At 48.8% G+C, this 19,871-nt stretch overlaps 8 protein-coding genes across 8 annotated transcripts; 3 read left to right on the forward strand and 5 right to left on the reverse strand.

The window, feature by feature from the left end:
• Nucleotides 1-668: 668 nt before the first annotated feature.
• On the reverse strand, nt 669-1,410 carry ASPWEDRAFT_48145 (uncharacterized protein; the record flags this gene model as incomplete). The annotated part of the gene is made up of 2 exons (XM_040837065.1): nt 669-1,120; nt 1,233-1,410. The coding sequence occupies 2 exons, from the start codon at nt 1,408-1,410 to the stop codon at nt 669-671; spliced, it is 630 nt and encodes a 209-aa protein (XP_040695282.1).
• Nucleotides 1,411-1,566: 156 nt separating this feature from the next.
• On the forward strand, nt 1,567-4,083 carry ASPWEDRAFT_35183 (spermidine synthase). The gene is made up of 3 exons (XM_040834167.1): nt 1,567-2,845; nt 2,911-3,217; nt 3,288-4,083. The coding sequence occupies exons 1-3, from the start codon at nt 1,890-1,892 to the stop codon at nt 3,681-3,683; spliced, it is 1,659 nt and encodes a 552-aa protein (XP_040695283.1). The 5' UTR covers nt 1,567-1,889; the 3' UTR covers nt 3,684-4,083.
• On the reverse strand, nt 3,853-5,831 carry ASPWEDRAFT_167620 (putative acyl-CoA dehydrogenase; the record flags this gene model as incomplete). The annotated part of the gene is made up of 2 exons (XM_040830174.1): nt 3,853-5,654; nt 5,711-5,831. The coding sequence occupies 2 exons, from the start codon at nt 5,829-5,831 to the stop codon at nt 3,853-3,855; spliced, it is 1,923 nt and encodes a 640-aa protein (XP_040695284.1).
• Nucleotides 5,832-6,403: 572 nt separating this feature from the next.
• ASPWEDRAFT_23684 (dynein family protein) lies at nt 6,404-8,364 on the reverse strand (the record flags this gene model as incomplete). The annotated part of the gene is made up of 6 exons (XM_040832518.1): nt 6,404-6,547; nt 6,621-7,246; nt 7,308-7,431; nt 7,470-7,876; nt 7,925-8,086; nt 8,211-8,364. 6 exons carry the CDS (start codon nt 8,362-8,364, stop codon nt 6,404-6,406), a joined length of 1,617 nt encoding a protein of 538 aa, XP_040695285.1.
• Nucleotides 8,365-8,910: 546 nt separating this feature from the next.
• ASPWEDRAFT_101819 (uncharacterized protein) lies at nt 8,911-9,832 on the forward strand (the record flags this gene model as incomplete). Its single annotated transcript, XM_040827420.1, has 2 exons — nt 8,911-8,966; nt 9,043-9,832. The coding sequence occupies 2 exons, from the start codon at nt 8,911-8,913 to the stop codon at nt 9,830-9,832; spliced, it is 846 nt and encodes a 281-aa protein (XP_040695286.1).
• A 361-nt stretch (nt 9,833-10,193) lies between these two features.
• Nucleotides 10,194-11,588, reverse strand: ASPWEDRAFT_23686 (phosphatidylinositol-3,5-bisphosphate binding protein HSV2; the record flags this gene model as incomplete). The annotated part of the gene is made up of 5 exons (XM_040832519.1): nt 10,194-10,724; nt 10,779-11,135; nt 11,188-11,285; nt 11,338-11,376; nt 11,480-11,588. 5 exons carry the CDS (start codon nt 11,586-11,588, stop codon nt 10,194-10,196), a joined length of 1,134 nt encoding a protein of 377 aa, XP_040695287.1.
• A 908-nt stretch (nt 11,589-12,496) lies between these two features.
• On the forward strand, nt 12,497-14,476 carry aspA (putative septin AspA). Its single transcript, XM_040833035.1, has 6 exons — nt 12,497-12,614; nt 12,776-12,851; nt 12,929-13,045; nt 13,110-13,197; nt 13,257-13,859; nt 13,922-14,476. Exons 1-6 carry the CDS (start codon nt 12,594-12,596, stop codon nt 14,157-14,159), a joined length of 1,143 nt encoding a protein of 380 aa, XP_040695288.1. The 5' UTR covers nt 12,497-12,593; the 3' UTR covers nt 14,160-14,476.
• Nucleotides 14,477-15,601: 1,125 nt separating this feature from the next.
• rom2 (putative Rho guanyl nucleotide exchange factor (Rom2)) lies at nt 15,602-19,311 on the reverse strand (the record flags this gene model as incomplete). Its single annotated transcript, XM_040830175.1, has 3 exons — nt 15,602-15,682; nt 15,740-16,171; nt 16,231-19,311. 3 exons carry the CDS (start codon nt 19,309-19,311, stop codon nt 15,602-15,604), a joined length of 3,594 nt encoding a protein of 1,197 aa, XP_040695289.1.
• Nucleotides 19,312-19,871: the final 560 nt, after the last annotated feature.

Here is a 19,871-nt window from a genome sequence, read left to right on the forward strand (position 1 = left end):
AACACTGCAGATCGAGACCTTGATGGTTTTCATTTTGAGATTTGCTAGAAGACCAATCTTATTCCTCCGCGCCTAAACAGGCGGGGTACACGAACGCAGCATCAAGTGTTGAGTTAGCCAAGATGATACACAAAACGCTAAGCACCGGCAAGCCGACAGTCAGAACTAAGTGACACGAAATAAGCTATAAATCTCGTATCGAGAATGAGAGGATATAACAAAGCACCTCAGTAGAGTGGACAAGGAGGCCAGCCGCTGACGCTGGCAGCATTCATTCCCGTTCCCCTCTCATTGAGGAAACATGCATATGCTGTAGCACTTTTGCGTGGCTTTACTTGACAGCCCGATGGATAATATCGGCCTGGTGATTGCAATACTGGTGCATCGAGAATTGCTGCATAGTTGGAACTTGAATCTGATATCGAGTCTCAGTGGAACTGAGAGCTGCAGGCGCAACTGCTAGATCGGCAAAAGTACAACTTTTGCTACCCAGGAACGTTGCTATCGGTGCCGGTCTTCCAGAACGGGGGGCTGGCAAGGTTAGTATATTATGAGATGAGATGGGCGACGCTGGCTAGATCGTGACACCCGGGCACGAAGAAGCACTATAAGTAGGCATAATTCCTCATAACAGCAGTGGTCTGCTGAAGTGCCAAATTTTGCCCTGCTCAAAAGTCTTGTATTCCCGTCTCTCCTTGCAAATGTGATTGGACATCTTCGTTGTCTCCATCAACAACCCATTCTGGTTCTTCGTCGTCAAAATATTGATCTTGCTCTTCGGTCAAATCATCGTATTCGTCATTTTCATCGACCTTGGCGTAGTCAAAGTCGCGATCTTCGCCTCTCAAGAACCGCAATGTCATCTCCCATCGCCAAAGCTTTTCTCCCTCCTCTTTACTCGGCGGGATTTCATCCCTGTCTTCGGCAAGAATCTCGCCACTGGGGCCGCGGGTGTAGTTGAACATCGCATGGGGGTCAGGATGCGCAAGTGCATCAAACTTGGCTTCCGACCGTAGCAGATCTGACTCAAGGACACCAGAGAATCCTTTCGCTCGGCCTTCGGCCTCCCTTTCCGCTGGCGTCTGGAATCGACGGATCAGGCGATCGTATAGTAGGGGGTCTGCAGGGCTGCGCATTAGCTGTTCAAGTCATTTCCTTTTTGTTTTCGTGATCTAACGCAAGGGTCAAATCGACTCGTTGGAATCAAAAAAACAAGGATAGAGCAAGCGGACCGGCGAGCTCAAGATCAGCAGAGAAATACTCCGGGTGCATATCCAAGTAGCACTTTCGACGGTTCCTAACCCGGGTCTCAAGCGAAGGCTCATGGGGCCTCGATCCGGATGCTATATCCTTCTGGACGGTAACATTTTCTTGGGTCATGACTCCTGTGCCTATTGGCAAATACGGCATAATGATATTGTTTCTGAACGTGGCTGGAGAGAATGGGGATGATGGCGACAGAGATGGACGGCGATGATGATGACGGGTCCAAACAAACCGCTAACGAAGGCGAAGAAACGCTCGGAAGCAGACGGCAAAACTCCTTCATCTCCGCCGTGGACAGACCAGCAACGAATAACAGTCTACAATTGGCCAGGATAGGGGTTTATTATGGATAGTCGGCTTTCTATCTGAAGAAAAGAATTGTAAGACCAGCTCCTGTCTGTTTCATGTCTGTTTTTGCTTGCCGGCCATCGCGGTGGAGGGGAGTTGCGCATCCCCGACCGGCCCTCGTCCGCCCCAATAAAGGCCACATGATTTGAAGAAATGAAAGCGAAATGGATTTGAATTGACAAGAATCTCCCAGTTACGCCTCCTCGGCAACCTATATCTTTCGTCTCTGATCACCCTTGATTGTACCAGACAGGTTGTGTTGGAGATCTAGCACCATGTCGTCGTTGTCTGTCAAGACTATCCTTCAGCAGGCCAACACCAAGAAGGTGGTCGCTGGTGTGGCTTTGCTGTTCATTTTAGGATTCTATTCCCCTGTCTTTGAGATGACTCTGTCTCCTGTGTATGGAGCTGCGGCGTCGCATATCTTCCACGGTTATGGCGTGGGTGTTGTTGCAGGCTGCGGATGGCTTCTGAAAGACCACGTCCGCCGATTGTCCAATCGACGGGCTGTCTATCTACTTCCTGCGCTAGCATTTTGGGTTCCCAGTATCCAGTACTTTGTGACCCAAGGAAGCTCGTCGCTGGGAAATCCGACTGGACCTGTCATCACGGAGCTCTTTACCTTCTATCCTCTGGTTCTATTTACTGTGGCATGTGCTGGAAAGCTGCTCCAGTTGGGTCTCAAACTGCAGCCGCATGGTGACATCGTCTCAGAGCATGTTCCTCTTCTGGGATCTTATATCATCTACTCTGCAGGAGATCACTTTGCTAAGGCATTCCTCTCAAAGTTTCTGGGCACGACTTTTCTTCTGTCCCGATGTGGTCTGCAGTTTTTAGTTGGTGTGTTCTATGCTGCGGTCATCCCATCCAAATGGCTTGTGCTTGCCATTCCATCTATTCTTTTCTCTCTCACTTCCGACGTGCATTTGCCTCTGGGACATACCACTGCGGTGCTGAACTCCGCCCTTCAGGAAGAAGGCTATGCCCTTTTGGCTAGACAGGATTCAAACACTGGCTACATCTCTGTTTTGGAGAACATGCACGATGGTTTCCGCGTCATGCGATGTGATCACAGTCTTCTTGGGGGGCAGTGGACGAAAATGCCCGCGAACTATCATCCCGCTGTGAAGGACCCTATCTATGCTGTGTTTGCCATGCTGGAAGCTATTCGTCTGGTCGAGACCGATTCGGGCGAAGCTCGCGCAGATGCTAACACCAGAGCCCTTGTTGTGTAAGATCTCGAATAACTAGGAACAGAAAAATCTACTGTATGATCATCTTACTGACTGCGAATAGTGGACTCGGAGTTGGCACCACTCCCGCTGCCTTGATTAACCATGGCATCGAGACTACTATTGTCGAGATTGACCCTGTTGTTCATAAATTTGCGGCTGAGTATTTCGAATTGCCAAGCAACCACATTGCAGCCATTGAAGACGCGACGACCTTTGTCAAGCGCGCCCAGTCGTCTTTGGAGTCCGCCAAGTACGACTATATTGTCCATGATGTATTTACCGGAGGTGCAGAGCCTCTTGAGCTCTTCACCATTGAATTCCTGAGAGATTTGGACTCGCTCCTCAAGCATGACGGAGTAATTGCTATCGTAAGTTCTCCCCTTTGTGATTTACATCTGACGTAGTAATATGGGTCCATCTTACTGATAATTGAGCCAGAACTTCGCCGGAGATCTCTCCCTCTACCCAGCCGCACTTACCGTCCGCACAATCCGTGCCGTCTTCCCAAGCTGCCGGTTCTTCCGTGAAGATGCCGTCGCGGAAGGCCACGTGGACTTCACAAACATGGTCGTTTTCTGCAAGAAGACCGCCACTCCTGTTCAGTTCAGAGATCCAGTCCGGGCCGATTTCTTAAGTAGCAAGTCTCGGGAGAACTACCTCGTGCCCAAGCATGAGGTCGACCCATCCATCTTTGACCACATCGAGAAAGGCGGAAAGAAGGTCTTGAGGGCCAAGGAGACTGGGCTACTTCACAAGTACCAGGATCGTAGTGCTTTGGCCCACTGGCAGATTATGAGAAATGTCCTGCCAGATGCGGTGTGGGAGAACTGGTAAAGTATTCGAGTATGCTTAGGGAGTCATCGATGATACAAAAGCATAAAGAATGTTCCTAGGCTAGCTGTATAGTACCCGTGGTGAATTGTCTATCAAGAGTGAAGCTTGGACTTTTTGTTGTGCACATAGTGCTAGTTTATCAAACGATAATATTAGCTGTACTGCTATCTCAAATCTTCGCTTTGCCGGTAAAAGTCGGAGGGGAATCGCCAAAGACAATCCTGCGATCCAACTCAACGCTCTCCTTTGATACATCATCCTTGCCATCTTCCATAACCGCAAACCCATAGAGAGCTCTCTCCTTTCTCTCCATCCACCTCCGACTCACCTCCCGGGCTACTTCATTTCCATCTCTCGCCGCATCAGCAGCAAGCAACGTAGCACAAATAAGCCAGCCCAGCCGAGAGAGAAGTATCCGACCATTCAGTTTGAGATTCTCCGCTGACTCCGACTGAATATATGCAGTCAGAACATCAGTCGCCTTGAGCAGAATCTCTGTAATTGAAATATCCCTAACGACTTGATTCGCAATTGTGCGCACCCATTCCGTCAAGCTGTTGAGGACATTGCTTCCGTCACGACCCTTGAGAACCCGTACAACATCATCCGCCATCACGTTTGTGGTCCCTTCCCATATACTAAGCACGTTTGAGTCTCGGTATATGCGGGCGATGTTGAGCTCTGGATCTTCGTTTTCCAGATACCCTACTCCACCTAGTGACTCCATACACTCCGCGAGACCGGCGATGGCTGCTCGAGCTGTGACGGCCTTGGCTAGAGGGGTGACGAGACGAAGAAGACGAGCGGGAACTGCAGATTGGGAACCAATCCCTAAATGACTGGGGAGGGGTGCAGATGCGTTAGAAGCATTCTCTGTGATACCGAGTAACACAACGGCAAAGAATGCTAGATGTGTCATTGCGCGGTATTCGACATGCTGGTGAGCCATTGTCCGGACATGAGCTGGTGTTTCAATAAGCAATCTCCCGCTTGTTGTGCGAACACGAGCAAAGGCACGGGAGATCGCTAGACCTCGGCCCCATCCGCCAACAGATGAGACGGTATTGTGCACACGGGTGATGTTGAGGATGGTGCTGATTTCCTTGACTCCAGATCCCGGAGACCCGATGAGGTATGCTCGCATCTTTGATAGGACGAGCTCAGCAGTTGGCAAGGCACGAGTGCCCAGTTTTGATTTTAGACGGTGGATTTGGACACCGTTTAAGTCGGTCTCAGGAGATGAAATGTCGGAGGACAGCGACGCCAGGCTTTGTCGACGCATCGGGGCATAGAACGCAGATAGAGTACCATCAGGCATCTTGGCAAGAAGAACTGACATTTGGGAATCAGTCGCGGAGCTGAACCATTTGAACCCGTTGATTTCCCAGGGTCCTAATGGCTGGCCATCTGTGTCGTGACGGCTCTCGTCAGCCGTGAAGGCAGGCGAGTGAGTCGCCTGCGTCTCCGTGTTCCGAACATCACTCCCCCCAGGTCTTTCAGTCATCCATTGTCCACTGGTCCAGGCAAATTCGGGGTCCCTCGAGACCAACCGCCGATAGGCCTCGTCGAATACCTGTCTCTCCATTTCAGAAAGTGACTGCCCTTTGGCAAGTTGTCGAGCCAACATTTTAGCCGCACCGTCTGTCATCGCGGATGGACATGTAACTATCGCGTTACCCCCTGCCCAGAGGTGGTATTTGAGAAACTGATAGACTCGGCTGTATAGACCATACTGATTCTCATACGGTATGGCCACGATGCCCTCGGCTATTCCCATGGCAGAAAGCGAACGCCATCCTTCAGAAGTGACCAACGTATCGACACGATGTCCAAAGCTGTCCCATGTTTTCAAGTACGGGGTATTGCGCTCTGCATCGGCAACATGAGCGAAAACACGGCGATCTATGACGCGAGTTCCAAATCCAGAGAGGTCAGGCGCTAAGGTATTTTGCAAGGACGGAGGGAGATAGACTAGTGGATTTGTGAGAATGATTCGAGTATGGTCAAAGAGCAGAGTCACAACGCACATGAAAACACTCGTTTATAACTTTCATCTTCATAGAACGAGTTAGTCAGTCTGGGGGTCTGTTGGAAGAAACCCGAAGTACCACTGGATGGTGGCGAAGTATGGGAGGAATCTCCTGCCATTTTGAAAGATGTGGTATTTTTGGATATCGACAATATTCAGAGTATCGACTGATTATTTAAAAGGGATTTATCGACAACATCGAACGTTGGAAAATCAGGCTGTGGGGAACAGATCGTCGCTCCATAGCCGGTCAAAATGCGGAGTGATGGTGAAAGTTCCGAGGTCAAGTCACACACACAGGCAATGACTGACGGTGTTGCTTGTTTCCTGGTCATGCAATGATTATAATATCATCAAGTGTGTAACTCTAGTCAGTGGGTTAGCAAGACATTTAGATGAATATTCTGGGACGATACATGCAATGATAATTGGTATTCACATTGGTGCGCTAATGAGATATCATTCCATTGACAAAAACAAAGTCCACACAGGGGAAAATGGGGAATAAATAATAAGTGCTATTTCAGATCCATCATCTCTTTGACTCCCAATCCAGCCCAAAAAGCCATTCCCTTATCAGAACAATGACTGACCGTCGCTAAGCCGGGATGCTCAATCCCCGGGAATATGTACTGTGCGAAAGCGATTAAAAATACAATCCAACAAAAAGTATCATTCGAATAGGTGATTTTTATGCCGATGGGCTGCCACGAGGACTGCCACCTGGTTTCTTGACCAAGCCCGCGAAGAAGTTTGCCAGAGCTTGGTTGTGTGCCTTCTCGTCGCCAGGCGAGGAAAGAGCCTCCTTTCGTTGAGCCCGACTGGCTTCTCTCTCCTGTTGCATAAATTAGAATCATTAAATTATTTCACCGATCATAGAAAGTATTTCCTGTGGGCTGGCTACTCACCTTTAATTTCCTCAGCATATCATCCGCATCAACTTGAATTCCTCCCATGTTAAATTGTACGGGCCCAATATGCTCGTTGACCCGTCCGTTATCATCCAAGGGTGACATCTCCAACTGGGGCACTTGCTTAGTTGCACGGTCTTTCTCGTCCTCAACCTTCAGTTGCTCCAAAACTTCGACCTGCTTAGACAAGAAGCCTTGCATATCAGACGTCTCGACTTCGATCTTGTTTCCATTCTGTTGACTGCCCGGGTGTGTCATCGAAGTATCCCGCTTGGGGTCTTTAATAGTCTGCTCGAAAACTGTGACGGCGCTTGTACCATCATCCATTCCCTCTCCAGGTTCGCTTTGTGGTTGCTCCACGGGCCCGGGAATAAGGGGCTCGGGAGGATCCTGGATCTCAATTGACCAGCCAGTTGATACACCTTCCATATCGAACCCTTCTCTGATAATCCGAATTTTACCCCACGAGTCCCAATTCGATGGTACCAGAATCTTGTCTCTGTCGATGACATTATGTTTAAGCGACTGGCGTTTCAAAAGTGAATGTATCCCGAGAGAAGCATGTATCAAGCTCTGTAGGGAATTCGCAAGAAACGGTGTGGTATAAATCAATGATGCGCCATCTGTCCCACTCATATTAGTATAATGAGCGAGTCAGTTAGCACAGAAGTTGTTAGCACTCACGCTTCAAGAGGAGCGTCCTCATAAACTGAAGAATAAAGTCGAATTCTTCTTCGTGCCAACCATGATCCTTCTCTAATTTCTCAATCTTATCGGCCTGTTTTCCGAGCAAAAATTTGATGAGCAGCTATTTCCTTTAAAGCTCAAGCATGTAGCTTCACGTACCCCTTGGCAGACCACACACATTGGAATCCCTAGTCCTTCATCCCATTCACCAGGGCCCAAAGGTATAGTAACTGGTCCACCAGAGCTTGTCACCCCTCCAGCGGCCGAATCCATACCCTTCTTCCGATCGCGCCACTCTGTCATAGTCTCCTCCATGACGATTTTTGTCTCATCATCGAGGGAAATAAGCACATGTCGTAAAAGGCGAACCCATTCCCTTAGTCGCCGAACCCATGTCCAAGGGTCCGACCAGTCCAGCAGGATAACGACCAAGGTCTCGGGGACGGATTGGGGGGTCAAGAGTGGTTGAAGGAGGGGCGCAAAGGACAGGGAAGGTTCAGAAAGCAGGTATGCGGAAACACGCGCCAGTGTATCTTTCAGAAGAGCAATCATTAGCCAGGTTATAGCTATAAAGGGCGTATAATATCACCCGTATTCAAGTGAGAGCCATTTACCTTCTTGATCAGCATCTAGCACGTCCTGATATGTGTATCCCAGGGCAAATTGGTTGGCGACCGGCGGTATTCTGCCTTTTCGCTTCTCGTTGGATGGATTGGGGTCCGAAGTGTCTGCGGATAATGTATCTAGAAATTCTCTCTGGCTCTCAGGTGTGCCTCCTAAAAAAATGATATATTAGCAACACGTCATAAGAGCCGACAAAACGTGTGGCCATGCGGGACCATCAAAGCACATGGAATAAAAACACCGCAGAGACCGAAGCCACAAGAGACAGAAACTGACCTAATATCAACAGATTCTTCTCTGGCAATCGCTTCCCATTAGCGACACCATCCAGCATGGAAGACCAGATGTTTTTCTTGGGGCCATCCTTGCTCGATGGTCGACTGTTATTCCCGCCCGATTTGGAGCCGGGAATTTGACTTGATGTAGACATTGTCTTTATCCAATTCCGACCATGCCTCAACCTGCGCGGATCATTCCAAGACGTTGGGTGGGATGATTCTATAGGGCGCCCGACAGGAGTTCACGCGTTGATGCCGAAGTTTTGGGCGGATGGTGAATAATATTGATTGGGACTGCGAGCGGAGCAGGGTCAGGGGAATCTCGAGACGGATGCCTGTGGCTGATGCACTCTGAACTGTTTCAAGGTCGATAATTTGTCGAGTAAGGAAGGTATCCGTGGCAGAGCCAGGTCCTTGCTTAATCAAACGATAATCCCCCGGTTTTGCTGCCAGAAGTCAGTCGTGCTTGGAGGTGAAGATGTATGGTGGTAAACATTAATGTGTCGGCGGCGGGTGGGACCTTGCGCGGAGAGCCCGTGATACAGATTGGCCTGCGACTTTTCGCAGCTTAATTAATGCCGTGGTTCGCCGTCCATCTCACTCCCCCCAACGCAAACCATCCACGTTAGACGAGACTGCTTATTGGGAGTGCAGCTTATGGCCCTCATTTTGTTCAGTCCCAATTTCAAGATCTAATAATGAACGGTATCCGTCAGGTCCAGGCGCTCAACAAGCGCGAACTCGAAAATGCCATGTACGTCCTGTCCTCTCTTCTGATTATCTCCAAACCTTCGCGACGGTCGCTTTGCTGACATTGAGGAATTACATAGACCCCCTGAAGCCTCATGGCACGCAGACTACCGGGATACAGCTTATATCTACATTGGTGGTCTCCCTTTTGACCTCTCCGAGGGTGACGTAGTAACAATCTTTTCGCAATTTGGAGAGCCAGTCCATGTGAACCTTGTACGCGACAAAGAGACAGGAAAGAGTCGAGGATTTGCATTTCTGAAATACGAGGACCAGCGCAGTACCGATCTAGCTGTCGATAATCTGGGCGGAGCGACCGTTCTAGGAAGATTACTTCGGGTGGATCATGTGAGATACAAGAAACGCGATGATGAGGAAGAGGGAGATAATGTTGCACGATTGATGGGGGATACCGATGCTAAAGACGGGGAGGATAGCAGACGGAAGAAGAGAAGGACCAGCGAGGACGAACCCCACAGGCGGCCTCTTCTGCAAGAGGAAATCGAACTTCAGAAACTCATGCAAGAGCACGACGAGGAGGATCCGATGAAGGAATTTCTCATTGAGGAGAAAAAGGAAGAGGTCTCTCGAGCTTTGGTGAAGGCGCGAAGCAGCGAGAAGCGATCATCTCGAAGACGAGATGACAGCCGGGAGAGATCAAGTCGTCATCACCGTCATCACCGTCGCCGGGACGAGGGAAGATCTGACTCCAAAGAAAGACGCCATCGGGACCGTCGCTCACCATCGAGGGAAAGACGCTCTTACAGAGACAGCTCGCCGTCAAGGAAAGAAAAGTCTCGTAGGGATAGATCGCCGAGGTCAAGATCCCCCGACTCACGACACCGAGATAGACGCGAACGGCGCCGATGAACATGATTCTTTTAATATGGCAATTATGTCTATTCGCTAAGCTAGTTGTCTGTTATATATCTCACAGCGACCGCAAAAGAGCGACTAATTTGAAATCAAATCCAAGACTATGTCTCATGGAAATGAAGGAATGGAAATGGCAGCTATAACAGTGGACAATCCGGGTGATTGTTGCCTGTTCTAACTGCATAGCGCAGCAAGCTGCAGCTATCATTCAGGCTTCGCACTGGGTCTCAAAAGACAACCTTGACTGAGACAAGAGAAAAGGGACCATTCGCTGCAGGATAAGGCCATTGAAATCTCAGGGCGAAATGCTTAGATAGGACTTGAATATCAATCCTCACAGCCGGAAGAATATGCGTCAACCACCGCCCAAATATCTTTTCCAGCCCTCTCTCACACAGTATCGTTTTCCATCGTCTCCATCACGAATAAGAAACTTCTCCCACCTTCCATCTCGTCCCGAGCCAATGACAATGATGGTGTGGTCATTAGGCCAACCTATCACCCCCTTGACCGGCCGTCCAATGGATGTCCCAAGGGACTGTACATGTTGTGAACCAGGTGGCGTTTCTTCGCCAATTTCAAAGTGCGCGCTCGCAAATGAATAGACGTCCGAGAAGACCCTTGGGAGTAGAGGGATTTTCCCCAGAATGCCCCATTTTTGGTTGGTGCCTTCTTCCGATGGTGAAGATGGCGACGGGCTACGGTGAGCGACGGTGCGTGGGTTTGGAATATCGAATACATGGAGAGTAGACTTGTCAGATGTCACAGCTAATAAATTGTTGGAAGGGGAGATAGCAAGTGAGAATATCACCGCTTGATCGACTCCCCGTCGTAATTCGGCCATCTTCGTGCAGTTCCTCGTAGAAAATACACGAATCAGAGTACCCTTAGAATGCAATTAGTGAAAAGGCGCTTATTGAACTATAGCATGAACCCTCACCGCTTCACTTGCCGTCGCCAACACCTCCCCATCAGGGCTCAACGCCATGGCGCGCAAAGGAGTGCTGTGGGCAGGTATGATGCTGACGTTTCCTGTCTCTAGTTCAACTAGCTGAACCTGCCCTGGGGATCGACCTGGAAATGCAAGAAGCTTGTTCCCCAGACAAGCGAGTCCCATTGGGTTATCGGAGGTCTCGAAGACAGAGAGCTTCTGAGGAGGGTTGGAGAAAGCGAAGATGTGAATATTGTTCAGTAATGCAACAACAATACGTGATTTGGACAAACGGACGCCGAGAACAGAGGTGCGGAACTCGAGCGTGATAACCGCCTTCTGCTTCGCATCATCCCAGATGACCAACTTGAAGCCGTGAGTAAATGCCAAAGACTTGGATGGCTGGAAACAGACGCACCTTGTTCTGGGGGAACTTGGGTTGTTTTCCCCCACCAACGATGGCAAGGTAGTTGGATTGACCCAACATTTCCGCTACCCCGATGCCAGCATTGAAGTCTTGGGTCCAGTCAGTTGTGATGGCGAAGCATGCAACACAAGGGGTGCGTACCTCTAGATACTTTAAGCTCACAAGGGTCGGTATTAAAGACTAGAAATGTCAGCCTTGTACAAATTTACGCTCGATATAGCCAACTGAAGAGCTGTTGCAATCTATCTCCCCATCTATATATATGCATGTGACCGAGGCTTACCGCAGAAACCAGTATCCAGACCGACGGAAAAGCAGGTGTTTTCACTATTGAAGATGGCAGAAAGAGAGTAAGGTCCCACGGACTCATCGATAACCTGTCTAGTGTTCATCTTGATGAATGAGACAAGGTCTTCAGGTAAATATAGAGACTAAAAAGATGAGTTTTGGTGTATGCGACGATGGCGAGGGAGGATCTTTGATGCGCAATGCGCGGGAGAAAGTAAGAGGGATGTTTGGATAAACTGTCAAGTCATAATAATAGATCCTCTGGAATGCTCTCGATCTAGCTCCTGTGTAAATCTTCCTGATGGAAACAATGCGCTATGTCTAGAAAATCGGGAATGACGATGAGATAACCGTGAGAGAAACAACAATAGTGGATAGCTCTGTTCATGCCTGAATGCCTTGATTCCTCAGGCCACCAGACAGTTCAGGCTTACATAACAGGGTGTATCGTATGGACGTATCAAATACCACTACGGCGGGCCGCAGAGACCCACGGCCGCGGAGCCCCTGAGAGAGACCTAAACGGGGTGGATTCGGCCAGCAAGCAGCTTGGGATGGCCTCGATTGAGCCACTGTTGTCGATTCTCAAAATAAGATAGTTTCAGGCGAAGATCAATCGCATGGTTTTCCTTTTTCCTCTTCGTTTTTCCTTTTTGACCGTTTTTCCTGCAAGAACTACACTAATAATTACCTTGTACCTGATTATCATTGGAACTGTTGTACGGTATTGTATCAGAACCCAAAGTTACCTGTGCTTTTCAGTCTGGAGAAGCAGAATCGCCTGCTCTGATTGGTCCCACCGCCGCTGCTGCACAGGGAAAGGGGGAAGCAATACCACTCCGTTACTAGCCCCGTATTGCCCCCTAGTCCTGCTTAGGCTGGCCTCTGCTCTCTCTCTTTCTTGCTCTCTCTAACGGAACTGCTCTCAACTCACCCAAGAGACCTCAGGAGAGAGCATCCTCCACCCCCAAATCCATTCCCTTCCCAGCTTCCCTCCTCTCGTCCTTGTCCCTGCCATTCGCTCGCTGGTTTTTCTTTGGCTTCATCTTCTCTCGTCCTAATCTCGTTTCTCTCTTTCTCTATCAATTTCTCCTCTCCTTTAACCCACCATGTCGTCAGCTCTCAACGCGGTATGTTGCTTGCTTCCCCTTTCTGGCTTCTTCCTAAAGATTCCCGCTCAACCCTCCCCCTCTCTCCCCCAAATGGCCCTGCACGGGTCTCTGTTTCTCCCCTTTACCCACTCAATCCCATTCGCACTTTTATTATATAAACGAATTGAGTCTCATTCTAGATCAAGCTCCGTCGCAAGAAAAATGTCAAGAAGGGTATCCAGTTCTGCTTGATGGTCTGTGGTGCCAGCGGAACCGGTATGTGATAACAAAATCGCAACTCCTCTCCCCACGGACATAAATTGATCGATTCGGTGTTTTTCTCTATCCTACAGGACGTACAACCTTTGTCAACACACTCTGCGGGAAGCAAGTTCTTGAGGGCAAGGATGCCGACGACGCTGCCAACGCTCACATCGAGGAAGGTGTCCGCATCAAGCCTGTCACAGTCGGTAAGTTGGATTCACCTCTCTTATCTATTTGAGGGGCAAGGATATACTGACAGCTGGGGTGAAGAGCTCGAATTGGATGATGAAGGCACTCGAATCTCCCTAACCATTGTTGATACCCCGGGTTTCGGTGACCAGATTGATAACGAAGCAAGGCATGTTAACGCATGGATATGACATAACCATTTGGTTTCCAGGGCTGACCGCTCCTTAGCTTTGGTGAGATTGTCGGATACCTCGAGCGCCAATACGATGATATCCTTGCGGAAGAATCACGAATCAAGCGAAACCCCAGATTCAGGGACAACCGTGTGCACGTTCTTCTGTATTTCATCACACCAACCGGCCACGGCCTGCGTGAGCTGGACATCGAATTGATGAAGCGTCTCTCCCCCCGTGTCAACGTCATCCCCGTCATCGGAAAGGCCGACTCTCTCACTCCTGCCGAATTGGCCGAGTCTAAGAAGCTGATTATGGAGGACATTGAGCACTACCGTATTCCCGTCTACAACTTCCCTTACGATATCGAAGAGGACGATGAGGACACCGTGGAGGAGAACGCTGAGTTGCGTGGATTGATGCCATTTGCCATTGTTGGCTCCGACGACTTTGTGGAGATCGATGGCCGAAAAGTGCGAGCTAGGCAGTACCCTTGGGGTGTTGTGGAAGTCGAGAACCCCCGACACTCTGATTTCTTGGCTATCCGAAGCGCTCTTCTGCACAGCCATCTGGCAGATTTGAAGGAGATCACACACGACTTCCTTTACGAAAACTACCGTACCGAGAAGCTCAGCAAGAGCGTCGATGGTGCTACTCCGTATGTGCTCTTATATATATATATCCCAGTGTCGTACATTTGCAGCTAACAGGTTGAAACAGTACCCAAGATTCCTCTATGAACCCTGAAGACCTAGCATCTCAATCCGTCCGCCTTAAGGAGGAACAGCTTCGCCGCGAAGAAGAGAAGCTCCGCGAGATCGAGCTCAAGGTGCAGCGTGAGATTGCTGAGAAGCGACAGGAGTTGCTGGCTCGCGAGAGTCAACTCCGGGAGATTGAGGCTCGCATGACTCGCGAAACAAGCCAGGGTCAGGTTGGCGAGACAAACGGAGAGGCTTAGATACCCCCTGTTTGTTAAACCCTTGACTTATAAGTGCGGGTTATGGTTTCGCGGTTTGACACCGTCAGTGCCAACGTAATGGAACTTATGGCACGAAGGTAGTAACTGTCTATGGGGATAATATTGACCGTTTATTCACGTTAATAGCTTTTTCTTATTGAAAGGGAGGAGGCAAAAATGCAATGCTCCGTTTTCGATGACTGGCACCATTTCCTCCCTTTCGTAGAGAGGAAATGAGAACAAGAGGTGATGGGATCTCTGGCTGTCGCTCTCGAATTTCTCTCTCGATTTTTTCTTGGTTTCTTATATGTCTTCCTTTCCTTCGGCTGAAGATTTCCCCTTGTTTTCCTATGCCCGTGTACTGTTATTTCCGGGTCAGATAGCATCCTTTTAATTGTTGACAATTGTCACTGGAACACTCCTGCATAAATTTTTTTCCTTTGCCCATGTCTTTTTTTTACATCTCGATTATTTTTTTCGTCAATGGCACTTGTCCCAATCTCAGCAGCGCAGCAAGATTCCCTCTTTGTCATTTCATCTTTTGTGTGTGCTCTCGTGGCTTATGTCTCTTCTATCCTTCTATGTCTTCTTAGTTGAATAGTAGTAAATGAGGAAGAAAAAGTATCTACACTGTTTACTCTTTTGGTCGTAGCTGTCTGCGATAGGGCATATGTGGTAGTAGGTTTTTTTTTTTTTTTTTTTTTTTTTGGTGATCATTGATCATCTTCGATCGACAGGCACCGAGGCAAAAATATATCTTAACGCAAGGCCCAAGCTCCTGTAAGAGTTCGTATGACATAACAGTACGAGATCTCGAAACAATTTATATGTAATCCTTGTTTCAAGCTTAATGATAGTGCATTGATTGAATAGTATTCATGTTATTGTTTTATTCAGATAACAAGATGCTATTGGGTATGTATGGATATGGGGTAATGTGTCCAGAGGTCCTTTAAACATAAGCCAAATTGAGGATATGTAAGATCATGAGATGGAAACGACGTTCCCTGGACTTTGCGAGCGATCAGGCATACTTTCAATAAGAGGAATCACTGCATGCAAGAGGCAGCAGGCCAACTAAGAGAGTAATAGGTTTTAGACATCACACAAGATGGTGTTCATGCAACTAGGAGGATAAAAGATTAGATAGGAAAGAAACAGAGAAAAGGAGCAACACTGAAAATGAAGAAAACAATAAGAATAAGCATGTGGTATTTGCGCTTCATTGTACACAGAAGAAGTGGGCAAATGATAATGCTGACCTAAACATGTCAACGGCATGAGGTATTAAAATGAAGAAAAATGTGTCACAGCTCAAAAAAGAAAGATAACAGCTGCTTAAAAGCAGGACCGAGATGCCACTTGAAATGACAAGAGGTCTTTTTAAGAGCAATCAAAACAACCTGCAACAGATGCCATCGCCTATCCCCCAATCTGCTGGCCTAATGCTGCTGCGGCTGGCTCCAGAAATCCAAACTGGCCACCACATCCGTGTTGGTTTCATCTTCGTAGGCGTAAAGGATCTGCACAGAGTTAGCAAAAGGTTGAATCCAGTTGCCAATGGGAACTACAGGACTTACCTCTCTTGTGGAGGAATGTAACATGCGAATGTTCTTCCCAGTCATGATATGAATCAACTCGCTCGTCTCAATATGTCTGATCTCGATGAAGTTCGGCTCGAAAGCGAGGATGTAGGGGTAAGAAAGCGCAAATGCGTTGGGATTACCCTCCCAAGAGATCTTCCAATCTGAACGGGCACGCCAGCCGTTTCGGTTGACAAAGAAGGAAAAGTCGCTGTAGTTGAGAAGGAATTCGCCATTCATTCGTTCAATATAGATTGGCTTGACGTTTTCTTTCCTTGCAACGAAATCAAGGGACGTGTCGGCCTGATCTAGGAGTGACTGTGTTTCGGTGGTTTCAAGACTGACCACTTCAAAACCACGGGCACATCCAACACAGAGTGTCGATCGAAGGAAGTGTATGGACGAAGATTCGGCGGGGATGTAATATTCCTAATTTTCGAGTTAGATGGCTGATATTAAAGACAAAGTAGGCACGGTAGTTGACAAACCTTAAATGGCTTCAAAGTATCCTGGCCACTTTGGAACATTTTACTGACGGCGGACTTCTTCTTTCCCTTGGCCAGGTTGTCCATTGGTTCGTAAACCTTGATGGTGGTCGACAGGGCAGAGGTCTTAACGGAACAGACAAGATGCCGTCCGAGTCCGATTCCAGCCTTGAAAAAGTTTGCATGGCCTTGGATCTTCTTGGGCCGCTTTGCTAGAGTATTCTGGCCTTCGACTATCTCAAGAGCATCCATTGGATACGAGGAGAGTGTTTTGTTCGCCAAAACAAGGAGCAGCTGATACCCCTCCAGGGTATCTATTTGAGTAACCCCACTGACATCAAGAACTCTCCTTGGCTTCGCAGATTTGTCCTTCGGCCAACGCTCTGATAGGTAGATACCACTATCCGTACCATAGACCAATTTCCTGCCACCGTCGACTGGAACAAGACAATTAACCCGGTTGACACTTGTGAAGAAATTCTCACAGAGAACAGTTTTCTTGTAGAAGTTGCTATTTCGCTCCCTGAGTTTTCTTTGCTGTTCCTCGACCATTTCAATGAACTTCCGCCTTTGCGTTGGAGATGTAGCATACAAGGTCTGTTCGTACCCGCCCTTTCCAAGATGCCTAAAAGTGATGGGAAGTCCATCTTTCGTAGTAGGAGGGTTTGCGGCAGCCTTGTTGGAAAGTAAACTAGATGAAGGCCTCTTGGCGATTCCAACCCTTGGAATCACCTCATCCATTTGAGCGATGACCAAGAGTTCAAGAGGAATGGGCTTCCTGTAAACCCGGTACTCTTCGCGTTTATTGACAACCTTAATTCTGACGAGCAATACTGCATGGTCAAAGAGATATGCGGTAACTTCAGAGCTATCGGTGGGTGTTTTCTTAAACGCCATTTTGGTGAGCATTTGACGGTTTTCCTCTGTGAGCTTCAGGTCAACATAGTCACCCGGGCCAAACTTCAAAGCCGTATTCAGCTGCACAAGGTTGAAATGATTCTCGGCTCTTCCACTTTCGGTATTGACCCGTGACAAGAAATCTTTGATAAGTTTAATGGCCTTGGGGATGTCTTCCTTGTCTGGACTTCCCTCTGCCGTATTTTTCACAACTTGTTCGAGCAGGAGAGGATATCTTGCAAGACGTGTTGTTGGCTTTGTCAAATATCCGTTCAATTCCAGTTTCCGAGACTCCTTAAGACGCTCTGTCTCTTCCACAAATCTTGCGAACGCTGGATTCGATGCTTTTTCCTTCTCAAATTCATATTTGCCGTATAGTTGATTGGCACCGTACTTGATGAAGGGATCGAATCCTGGCACATGTTGGAGGAAAATGTCGCCAACAGTTTGAACAACGTGCATTTCCTTCTGTCTCGTATTGAGGGCTTCACACAATCCACCATTAACCTTCAAGACTTCCAAGCAGTTTCCAAATACCGTTCGAATGAACTTCTCACGTCGATGTTCTGGAATCGGCGAAAGATTGGCATTGCCAGCGGACCGCAACGGCCTCATCCAGAAATCTCTCAAGTATTCCAAATCCTTGACGAAGTCACGCTCAGTGTACATGATCTCGAAAATAATCTCTTGACGTTTCTTTTCCCGGTCATCAATAGTGTCGGAAACCTCCTTGGGAACCATGTTGATCCATAGTTTTTGGTTGTCGTTGTCATCATCGCCGTGCAAACTGCCTTTAGAGGCGGAAGTTCGCAGTCCCGGTTGTGGCTTCAGATTCAATCGTGCCTGTTGTTCCAGTCTTCTTGGGCATGCAATTGAGTAACAGAGGCTGTCCCGAGTACAGGTCGGCGAGTAACACTCGGTTAGAAGCGTAAATACACCATTGACCTCTGAACTGGGTGCCTCTTCTCCCATCGTTTCCTTGAACTGATAAAGCTCACCTGGAGCATCTCGAAGGCGATGGTCGTATGTGACATCATGGAAAAACTTCTGCGCATCAAGAGCACGTCCCAGCAGAAGAGCCAAATTCCGATCGTTTGTTTTGATGATGTAGGAAACCAAATCTACTGCTTCTGCACCTGTGAAAGCATTCTGGTATGATAGCCCGTTCTTCTGTCGTTCACCTAGTGCTATCCTTTCACGGAAAACGTCGGCAATTCGCGAGAGCAGGGCAGGATAAACCAGCGGTACCTTGCTACGGCGTGAGTTGCTTGACACTAGTGTTGTCTGACCATTTGATTTTTGGGTCGACTGGCTCTGTATGCTCATGGTTCGGTCCGGCACAACAGTAGACGCCATTGACATGGAGCGAGCGCTCATTGATGGGTCGCTGGGCGGGCGGGGAGGTCCATTGGCGTTGGGTAGGGGAACAGGTTCCGATTCGGTTCTCACAACCGGTGGTTGACTCGGCCCAGAGGGTTGTCGTCTGGCTGGAATCACTCGTCCGGTGCTCGTGGTCTGAGACTGGTCCCGGTCTGCGCTGTAGGAAGTCATGGACATGGCACGTTCATTACTGGTTCTCGAAGGTACCGGTCGTCCTTGAGCGGTCATCGGAGACGAGGAATGATACGGCTGCTGGCGGAAAGCGGTGGCAGATGTGTGATTGAAGCTACTAGGGGGCGGTTGGTACCCCTGAGCTCCCATCCTGGCCATTGACCTCGACCTATAACCATCGGAGTTAAGGGCGGGTGGGGGCAGCGGCCGACCTGGTCCCTTCACGTCCGGATACTGGGGACCAGGGGCTGGTCTTGAATCCAATCTCTGGGGTTGAGGATAGGCGAAGCGTCCGGGGTACGGTCGGGGGAGGTTCTGTGGAGGAGGTTGGGAAGCCATGGTAGCGCCTCCAGGGTATGCTTGATAGTAACCATTTGGCTGTGCTGGTGCATATCCATTCTGCATCTGCCGTGCAGGAGGCGGCGGGCCCCTCTGCATTTGAGGATGTGGAACATGTGATGACATTGTGTGAGCCCGATCCTGAGAAAATTGAGGCGTCTGTGAATTCATTGTTTGGGAACGTCCCGGTGGTGGTGCCCCGCCGAAGATCTCAGAAAACGCGGCATCTCGCTGGAAGGACGAAGGGTGTCCGTAAGGCCGGTAGTTCCGGCCATTCTGGCCTCCCAAATCTGCCATACTCGGATTGATAATCCCTCGATTTCCTTGTTCGGGGTGTACTTTTTCGATTAGGGATAACAAAAACGACAAAAAGAGTCAGCCAGCAATTCGATTTTGGTATAATTGGGTATCGGAACCGGTCGTAGAGAACGTGCAGAGCGTCGGGAGATAAATCGTTTCGAAATCGTGGTTGAAAGGAGAAGGCGAAGAAAAATACTCCACAGGTGACAATTTATAGGCGAATGAAATGAAACCAATCAAAGAAGGAAAAATCTTTAATACAAAATCCCCCTTCACTATATCATGCCTCAATGAATTCCGGTTCTGAGGCGAAATCACAGCCTGGGGAAAGACGTCGAGACCGGGTGTGTTAAAGACCGAAGTGCGCTAGGAGCCTTGAGCGCAACCGCAAACCAGGGCCCCTGCAAGTTCATAACCTCAGCATCCTCCTCGGGACTGTCCGATCGATCAGATTAGCAGACCCGGAGGGGAGGGGTTCAGATAGACGAAAAGAAACTGAGGGGAGGGTCAGAGAGGAATGGTGATGATCGTGGTGGTGGTAGGTGGTGGTGGGGGGG

This window comes from Aspergillus wentii (assembly GCF_001890725.1).
Source record: "Aspergillus wentii DTO 134E9 unplaced genomic scaffold ASPWEscaffold_1, whole genome shotgun sequence".
In the NCBI taxonomy this organism is placed as follows: Eukaryota; Fungi; Ascomycota; class Eurotiomycetes; order Eurotiales; family Aspergillaceae; genus Aspergillus; species Aspergillus wentii.